Raw genomic sequence first — 10,387 nt, forward strand, 5'->3', positions numbered from 1 at the left:
GTATCAAAGCAAATCGTACAATAGCATTAGCTATTTGTTTTCCAAATATGATTTTGTACTCCATGAATCAATGGACATTATGGCATCCAAGAACTTGGGTAAAAATGCAGTCTAAATTAAGTTTTTTTCCCCCTATGGCTGAAGAAGTCAGGTTTTGTATTCTATTTCTGTTATTCTATTCTTTTCTAAATTAGAAAATTTAAGGAGTTATGAAATATTTGGCAGCCCTGTGTGTAATATGTATATATGTGTGTGCATATGTATACACACACAGTATGTGTATATGTGTGTGTTATGGAAAAACTGTGTATAAGTGTATACATTGAGAGGATGGTTGAGTAACTGAACACAAGCCATGTTGCTTCCAATTCTGAAGAAACCTTGAACCTCAAAGAATAACAGGTTGTGTTTGCCCATTTACTTCCCACACAATCAGTACAAAGCTTTTATGTAAAAAGTGTTTCCTGTGAAAAGGTTTTAGTATTGACAACTGTTACAAATAAACTGTGTGCCTTTTAACAGATTATTATTTTGGTGGCAATATTTGATCAAGGATATTTACCTTCACAGAACACATGCACAATGTTTGTTATCAACACAACCCACATACAGTTAATGTTGAAGTTATTTTAAGCCAATCAAAACAGGGAAAGTAGTAATAAGAGCATGAGAATTGTTTCAGATTTCAAATGAAAGGCATGTTACCCATTATTGTGATTTTACATTTTTCCGTTCTTTCACTATCAAAAGTATCGTACAACCAAACACTGATTACAAACATGCTGCATTCTGAATCCTTTTGAATGAACTTCTTGGACTTGAGTTGGTAAAACTGAACCATATTTTTCTATATTGCTACAGTCTAATATCATATTTCTTGCAAAACCTATGAACCAGAAGTTTGGCATTCAGAAAATATAAATAAATATGCAAAAATCAATGTCAACAAAAGTTCCATTTTAAAAAGGCAATTTTTGTGCAAATACAGTCCTGAATAAATGCTGTAGAATATATACTGAGTATTATAACAATATTTGAGATTGACAATAATTAAAAAGTCATTGTTTTTCAACTGTACAATGTAATACATTACATAGGATTAATTTTGCAAGATAGAACACAGAACATATTATTTCAGCCCTCATCATGCATCATTCACATATTCATCATATGATGTATTTTAAGGTTTCTTCTTTTTCTTTCTCTCTTTCTCTTCTTCTTTTTTATTTCCTTCCTATAAATCAAAACTGGGATATTTTTATATGGATCAGGAATCACTAATAAATAGCTGCTCTGTATTTAAATATTTATCTAGCAGCAGTTTTTAAAAGTGCAATGTGCTTCCAACACTCTGAAATACATCCTCATAAATTCGTTCTGCATTTGCTATACAAAGGTCAAGAGGCTCCAATCCAATGAATGGAAAGAAAAATCTGGCACTAAGAAAGAACATACTTTAGAGGGGGGGAGGCATTCCATTAAGCTGCAACAGCTGAAGGGGAAAATGAAAAATCCAGAATCTGCAGCTAAAATACCCCGACTGCTCTGAAGCAAAAAAAATAGTCATCTCTTTAAAAGCAGCAGGTACTAATTCTGCCACTAGTTGGACTCTGGACGGAGCATCTCCTTGAGGACTACTACACAAGCAGGGGAAGAACGGTGCCCCTCCAGTGAGTGTCTGGAATGCTGCTGGGAATCAGTTTTCAGCATTTGCTTGCAGAATATTTCCCGTATCCCTTGCCGGAATTTGGGGTCCCAAACACTGTAGATAGCCACATTCCAACAGCTGTTGGAAGCAAGGATCCAGAAAGCATAGAAGGAGAACTGGCACCATTCATATCCCACTACAGTGCCCACAACAAATACAGCAATGGGAACGAAAGACACGGAGAATGCAAAGGTCAGGATGCCAATGGTCCTGGCAGCAGTGACATCTGAGTAAGAGAGCCGGTGGTTTCCCTGTGGCTCTTCCCTCAGTTGCTTCCTCATTTTGTGGTACTGCCGGACAGTGGCAAAGGTAATGGTATTGACAACAAAAGTGCCACCTAAGAGAGTGAAGTCAAATATTGGGTACAGGAGCATGATGTTCCAATTGGACTCTGGCAACTTGTCTGGAGGAAAGCCATAGTTGCACATCTTACTGCAGGAATTGTACTCAAAGGTGATATTGGGAACCGAGAGCAGAGGTATCACCGCCAAGGAGAAACTCAGTATCCAGGATCCAAGAATCAGCCAAGTGATCCTTCGCTTGGTAATCACAGCTTTCCTGTGCAAAGGCTTCAGCACAGTGATGGTCCTCTCCACCGAAAGCAGAAATATGGTGCTGATTGAGACGAAGGTGCACCCTGCAAAGATAGGGCCAGTGATCAAACAGACCGACCAGCCAGCTAAACTCTCTTCTCGCTCCGTCCCATAGGCCAACGTGTTCGTCTCCTGATAAACTGAGTAAGGTACTACAATGAGCCCCACAGCCAAATCAGCAAGGGCCAAAGAGGCTTTTAGGTAACTTTGGGGTGTCCGGAATTGCCTTACACAGAAGAAAACCAGGAGACTCACCAAGTTTCCAAGAGTGATGGCAATGATCAGGAGGACCATGAAGAGCAACTGGCAGACGACTCCAGCGAAGGCCAGTCTGCAGCCTGTGCTATTGACATTCCTGTTGCTGCTGCTGTTTCCCAACATCGATCAGGTTCTCTTCCCTTCACAGGGCAAAGTAGAAAGAAGCCAGCTAGGGAGCTCTACTTTCAAAGTGCCATGGAAGAGGCTCTACACACACTAGCAGTTTTCCAGGATGCTTGGCTCAGAAACGGCCAATTCATAGGGAAGTCCATGCCAATAAAGGGTTCAGTCATTGAAGCTCAGAGCAGCTGGTTCAGTCGCATAGTCTGTAGGTACACGAAGCACCTGAGCAAAATTCAAACAGGAAGGGCTCTGAAACAAGAAGCCTTCTCCATATGTCAAAAGGGGGCAGAAAAGTCAGAGAAGCAACAGCTCAAGGGAGGAATCTGATCCGTGGCTTGCATCAATATTCGAAGAGTAAGTCAACCTTTTCAATCACTGTGTTTGATCCGCCACAAGAACATCCTGTTAGCCCTGCATTTTCTCTCCTCCTCTCTGATAACATATCGTGAATTGATATACTCCTGTAAATGATGATGAATATTCTTGAAGCATTTTGGTGCTATTTGCTCCTGAATACAATGGAATAGCCAGGCTCCTCCCTTCCTTCTGTGGGGGGACGGGGGACGGTGCGGTAGGGATGGGGACCAAGTAACCTGGACAGCAGCCTTCCAGGATAGAACTTCAGGATTGATGATCCTGCATTCCACAGAGTCTATGATTACCCAACTGCCCCTTTGCTTCTAACCCACTTTAGAGCTACCTCCCTGTAGTAATTGCAGAAGGGCTTCCAAAAAGGGGGCCAAGCAAAGAGTGCATCTTAACCCTTTCCTCCGCACTGGGAGGAGGCTCTTTCAAGGCGAATGCTCCCACCCAGACCGAACTCTCTTTGTGCTGTCCATCAGCCTCCCCCCCCCCCCGCAAGACTTAAGATGGCTTTGCAAAACGCACCCTAGAACCCTTCAAACGGGGACAATGTGTGCTCTGCATCTTCCGGCAGCGCAAAGTAACCCTCGCACAGGGGTGAAGAAGTCCAACATCAGCTGGGCAAACCAGTAGCCAGAGCACGACCAAATTGCGGGCCCCGAGCAGAGTGTGCCTTTCTCGGCATTGCGAGGTCTCCGCAACGAGCTTCGCCGAGCTCCTCGGCCAGCCCGAAGGCTGAGCCCCCCCGAGGCCCTTCCTGCAGCGCCAAGAGCGTCGGGCTCCTACTCGCAGTTTAATGCAAACTCCAGGCGGCCAGCAATTCCTGCGCGGCGCCCCCCGCCTTTCGCTTTAAAAGTCAGAGCCCGCTCTTCGGAAGAGCTCCGCCGCCGCCGCCGCCGCCGTCCATGCCTCTCTCGCCTCGCTCTCTGCGCTGCCTTCCAGCGATTTGCTGATAGAGCCGCTGGCAACAGGTGCTGCTGCTGCTGCTGCTTACCCAGGCAGGTAGCATCGCCTGGCTGGCCTGCTGAGAAGGCGCTCAGGCGCTCCTGCCTCCCGAGTCGTGGAACCGAACCTCTCCGCCCAGCCGAAGGGCAACCGCCGTCTAGTTTTTCGCTTCGTAAAGCCTGGCCAGCCCGGTCGGGATTGTTCGGGACTGCCCGCCCCCGCGGCTTCTGCGTCTGCCCAGAGGCGGCACCTTTGTATAGCGCTGGACGCCCGAAGGAGCCTGGAGGCGGGAAGATCGTCAATCCTCGCCGCGCCTTTCTCTGCTTTCTGGGGTTCGTGGGCAAAGAGCCCCCTTGAGACCCTCAGCTGCGGGAGTGGCCCCTCGTCACCTCGGGAAGCCGAACCCTATCCCCTCAGCAACGAACAGGAGATGTCTATGGAGATTGTCAGTCACGGTTGTCCCAAAGGTGAATAAATAATAACAATAACAACAACAACAACAATAATAATTGGTTAGGAGTCGAGCTGCTGAGCTATTAACCAGCCTCAAAGGCTGTGAATATCGCAAAGATTAACTAATAATAATAATAGTAGTAGTAGTAGTAGTAGTAGTAGTAGTAGTACAGAAGTAACAGAATTGGAAGGGACCTTGGAGGTCATCTAGTCCAACCCCCTGCTCACATAGGAGACCTATACTAGGGATTCAAACCGCTGACCTTTCTAATCGACAAGCTCAGTGTCTTAGCCACTGAGCCACCTAGCCACGCTTTTTAGCCACCTGGACTCCATTTGTTTTTGCTTGAAGACCTTTCACTTCTCATCCAAGAAGCTTCTTCAATTCAACAGAATTCGGAGGAGGAATTATTTATTTTATTTTATTTTTTATTTTATATTGGATTTCTATACCGCCCTTCTCCCTAAGGACTCAGGGCGGTGTACAGCCAGATTAAAAAAACATGCAGAACAAATATTAAAAACAATTAAAAGATATATAAATTTGGCCCAATTAAAACTCATTTACCAATTAAAAACGTTTAAAACATTTAAAAACAGTTAAAAATTTTATCTTAAGCCAGCCCGGCTTGTTTAAATAAATGGGTTTTAAGGGCGCGACGGAAGGCACTGAGGTCTTGGATTCTCCTTATCTCTGGGGGGAGCTGATTCCAGAGGGTAGGTGCCCCCACAGATTAACTACAGGAGATGTCGCTAATTTCCTTTAGAAGCACAGAAGACTTCTAGGCTAGGGTAAAGCTGACCATTAGTCCAAATCAGTGTTTTCTAACCTGGAGGACTTAAAGATATGTGAGCGTTAACTTAAACTTGAACCCCCCCACATGTCTTAAAAGTTGCTGAGGTTGAGAAACACTGGTCTAAATGGCCCAGCCTTCTCCATTCAGGTACCTTCCAAAATGGTATAACAGCTCTTATCAACTCCAGGCAACATGGATAACTGGTCTGTTTTGCCAGGAGGGTAGAGGGAGGGCTATGGTTTTTAAAATTAGATACTCAATTTATGAAGTGATTACCCAATTTATGAAATGATATATAAGTCTCAGTGCTATTGCTATTCTGGATAGTGAAATGGACGGGACATTTTCTCCACAAGAAGAAGAAAGTCTCCAGCAATTTCTCAAGGGAAAAATTTCCTGTTAGCTATGACACACAGCGGCAAAAGCCTCATGGGAGGAATAGAAACTGAAGCAAGAACTGAACTGAAGCATGGGAAGGCAATAGAGAGGAAATAGCAAGGAGGGAGGAGAGGCTATTGAGTCCCCGCAATTATGGTCACTTATAATCAAATAAATGCTAAAAAGCCATTCTCTCTTCTTGAGAATTGATCTGAAATTCCCTTTTCTGTTAAAAGTTTCTCAAGCACTTTCTCTCCATCAAACTAAACAACAACTGATGCAAAAAGATGCAAGAAATTATCTCAATCCAGCATTACCCCAGAATTTTTCTGGAGATACTGTACCTTGGGTAGAATGTAAGATTTCCTGCACAAAAAAGGACACTCCTGAACTACAGACCTCCTTAGTTATTATAATCTAGTCTCAAAATTGTATAGATTGCCAGACACATGTTCTCTGTGTTTATAATTAAAATCTTCAGGTTTTTATTGAAGGAGGAAAATAGATAGACAACATAGGCAGAACACACTCCCCAATTTTTTTCTAGGGGATTACTTCTGGAATTACTTCTTAGAGAAGTAATAAAATGCCAGTTCTGCCAAAAAAAACAAAAAAAAACACTTAGAAATCAAAGGATAATTGAGGTACTATCACTAGCAGGGACTAGCACTGATGATGTTACCTAGTTTGAATAGTGAAACATTTGCAAGAAAACAACCAAGCTCAGAGAGCCCTAAGGAATCCACATTTCAACCTTGAGCTACAAATATTCTCCTTTATTGGCAAAAGAAAGTTACTTGAAACAGAAAAAAGTTTATTGAAAGTAAGGCCAAGGGAGATAACACAGTAAAAGTATTGTTTAGTTAAAAGTTTTTTTCTAAAACGCACAGTCTTTGTACAAGCCATTGTTTTTCTAGTTCTGCCTTTAGTATCCCTAATTCCATAAGTTATATGTATTTCATGGTTTGCATAAATCTATATAAGGGGGTTGCATTCCCACCCTTTTAAAGATTTACTCTGATAGCTTCTAGTAGTGCAATAAAGTAATAATTTCTAGTAGTGAAATAAAGTCAATTTGTGTTTCAAAAGGAAGGGTGTGATTTTACTAGCAGGGAATGTTTTCCTAACCAGTATTCTATCAGTAATGAGAAATATATAAGCCAAGAACATTTCTGGGGGATGAGTTTTTGGGATGAATTTTTGCCATTCATATCCCACTAGAGAGGGGAGCTACTTGTAAAGAATTCTTTCTTCCCCAGGCCTCATAGCTGCTGAGATTAGGAAAGATTCTTAACAGAACAGAACAGAATAACAGAATTGGAAGGGACCTAGTAGGTCATCTAGTCCAACCCTCTGCTCAAGCAGGAGACCCTACACCATTTCTGACAGTTGCCAGTCCAGTCTCTTCTTGAAAGCTTCCAGTGATGAAGCTCCCACAACTTCTGAAGGCAAGCTATTCCATTCGTTAATTGTTCTCACTGTCAGAAAATTTCTCATTATTTCTAGCTTGAATCTCTCCTTGATCAGTTTCCAACCATTATTCCTTGTCTGGCCTTCAGGTGCTTTGGAAAATAGCTTGACCCCTTCCTCTCTGTGGAAGCCCCACAAATATTGGAACACTGCTATCATGTCTCCCCTTGTCCTTCTCTTCACTAGACTAGCCATGCCCAGTTCCTGCAACTGTTCTTTGTATGTTTTAGCCTCCAGTCCCCTAACCAACTTGGTTGCTCTTCTCTGCACTCTTTCCAGAGTCTCAGCATCTTTTTTATCTTAACTTCGATAGTACCTAAATTAGTAGCATTTTCATTAGTAAATAATCCTCAACCCCAGATTTAGGCACTCTGAAATCCTTATTGGTCTCTCTTCATTTAATTTTATGAGGCTTCTGGTAGTGCTTATATAGTAAGCCTCTGTTATTTCCACTTTGGATGCCTCATAATGTTCAATGAGGCATACCTTTCTTTGTTTGTTTTCAACCTATCCGCATAATTGGAGATGGAAGTAATTTCCATTGGATTTGGTGAATATAATTCTTCTACATTTGCATAAAATTTCAGTGTCAAGTTTCCTCTTCCACTGTTTTTGCCCCTGAATTTATTCTTATTATATGATGATGATGATGATGCTTTATGTTGATAAATTGAGACTTCTTGCAACAAAACAATAAAACATCAAATCTACAAATAAATAAATAAAGAGCATTATCACCAGTGGTGGGTTGCCCCCGGTTCATACCGGTTCTATAGAACCGGTAGTAAAACCGGCGGGAAGCTCCGCCCACTGACCCTGATGTGATCAAAATGCTTCGCAAGCAAAGCGAGTGCGCGTGGCCCCATTGCAAACTGGTAGTAAAGGTAAGTAGAACCCACCCCTGATTATGACCACCACCACCACCCAAAAATTGTATGGAAAACTGGAGGAGGAAGGAGAATTATGTATCTACACCACCTTGGATTACTTAGAGTAATAAAAGGGGGATAAAAATTTAATTACTAAATAAATGTTCCTGGGGGAGATGAGGTGTACGCCAAGAGTATATATTCCCACAGGGTCATCTAAGACATGAAGGTCAACCCAGCTGCCCAGCTAAAGCAAGCAGATCCTTACATTCAGCAGCAGAGATATACTGTAAGAAGATGCTAGAGGCAGACAATCACTTCAGTGACAATGGCAAAAAACATCAATTCATATTGCGTATGAGAAAGCAATAGGTATCACTCCTGTACCTTTACCAGGAAAACCCATATGAATGGAAAATACCAAATAATAATATAGTAACCCAGGGTTGTGTTACAGTGAGACAGGCAGCATGTACATTTAATAAATAAATAAATATAGTCAGATGATGAGCTCCTCAGGTCATATTGCACTCAACATACTACTGCGAATCTTTTGGTGTACTAATGGTGTCTCTGCCATGGTTGGATTAAGGCCTTCAGGCCATCTAGTTGTTAATATTGCCATACAAAAAAACAAAAAAACAAAAAAAACAACCCTCAAAACTCAAAAAAAAAAACGGGAATTTATAACACTGTGAAAGATGAAATGAAACAACTTTAGTGATAAGCTATTTAGATTTATTGGAATTGGACACTTTCAGTTAGAAGATTACACTGTTTATTACTCTGGGCATGGAAAACAAACAAGAAACGATATTGCTTTTACAGTTATGAAGACTATAACAAGACAGTACTTAGATACAATGCAAGGTAACTGAATAATATCAGTTAGACTTTTTGGACAACTCTTCAATATGACAATTATCCAGGTTTATTTTCCAACCACTAACGCAAACGAGGAGTTAGGAACTAATTGCTATGGGGAAAATCTATCGAAGAGTTAACAACTGGGAGGCACATAACCATTTATTTTGCTATTTTTTTTTTTGTGGCAGATGCCTCCTGGAAACAGCTTCCAAAATCTGCCCGGAAAAAGACAGCAATATATTGTTTCCTTTCAGGCAGAAAGAGGATTGTCGTACTAATGGTTTTTAAAAAGCCATGCGAGACAGCCAAAGACTTTGATGCTTTCAAGATATGCAGATTTGATAAGTTATCTGCAATTTCCATAAAACTCAAGGAAACTTATTCATAATGACTGGTCAGAAATTGTAATAATAATAAAGAACTTTGGATGTTCTATAAGCAAAAGAAAAATAAAGAAAAACTGCTTAAAAAACCCAAAGTACCATCTTTTTATTTTCATACAAGCCACATCCAGTGCTACATTTTGCAAAATTTCAATATTAAAAACTGGCTATCAAAATTGTGCCATGCTATTTCCAAAAGGTGTTCCATACATTTCTGGTCATTCATGTGAAGTGCAAATGTTTACCTAGAAATTTTGTTCAATGAGAGCACTGAAAACGTAAGGGGTGAATTCAAAAACCACCAATTCATGAATATGTGGCACTATAAATACAGAAAAAGAATGGAATTGGGCACACGCTTCAGGGTGATATTTGATGTCTCATAAAAATCACGAGGAGTCTGATAACACCTTACTCCAACTAACACATTTGTATTAAAAGGAATAAGTCTGTGGGAGGTGGAGCTCACTACATCAGATGGACAGATTGCATGGAGCAATCCAATAGTAAGGTCTGAATGTTCCAACTCTGTACATTTTGTTGGCTGCTTTGTTTGTTGCTTCCTGCAAGGCAAAAATGAGGATGGAGATCTTTGTACCTCTGCCCAAAGAGATATCTCCCTCTCCCCATGTTGCAAGAAATGGCTAGTCTAATTTTTCTCCTGGACTGCAAGCATAAATAAGGTTCACACATAGCAAAGAATTTTTTTGAATCTTGAGGCTATTTAATCGACCATATATTTCCTTAATTGTCCACATTTACTGAAGGCATGTTGGAAGCCAATGCATTTGACTCAAAATTGGACACTAGACAGGGGAGGTCTAATTTAGTACAGCAGTATGTACTGGGATTGCATAGCTCAAATGTCTACGATGATGGCAAATATTCAGTATTCTGGGCAGTTAAATTATTTCTTTAGTAGAGCGCAGTGTTGAAATAAACCAGACCTTCCTCAGAATGATAACAGGCCCATGGTATGAAAGCCAAAAACCTCTGATTGTTTATCTCATCTTTCAACCCACAAGAAACCACATAAGAAAAAGACTAAGCCTTGCTTTATTATGTTCTTGCAGAACAAATTCATTTTCTAGTGTGGCTAAAATGTGTTAATGATCTCCAAATCCTTCATAAACTGTTGTCATAAACAAGTTTGGTAATAATAATCTGTCACTCTTAGAAG

General features: G+C 41.1%; 1 protein-coding gene across 1 annotated transcript; it reads right to left on the reverse strand.

The window, feature by feature from the left end:
• Positions 1-936: 936 nt before the first annotated feature.
• LOC117663671 (trace amine-associated receptor 8b-like) lies at positions 937-4,224 on the reverse strand. The gene has a single exon (XM_034414019.2). The coding sequence runs from the start codon at positions 2,680-2,682 to the stop codon at positions 1,600-1,602; it is 1,083 nt and encodes a 360-aa protein (XP_034269910.2). The 5' UTR covers positions 2,683-4,224; the 3' UTR covers positions 937-1,599.
• Between the last annotated feature and the right edge of the window lie 6,163 nt (positions 4,225-10,387).

This window comes from Pantherophis guttatus, chromosome 3 (assembly GCF_059756535.1).
Source record: "Pantherophis guttatus breed Tessera chromosome 3, ASM5975653v1, whole genome shotgun sequence".
NCBI classification, from domain to species: domain Eukaryota; kingdom Metazoa; phylum Chordata; class Lepidosauria; order Squamata; family Colubridae; genus Pantherophis; species Pantherophis guttatus.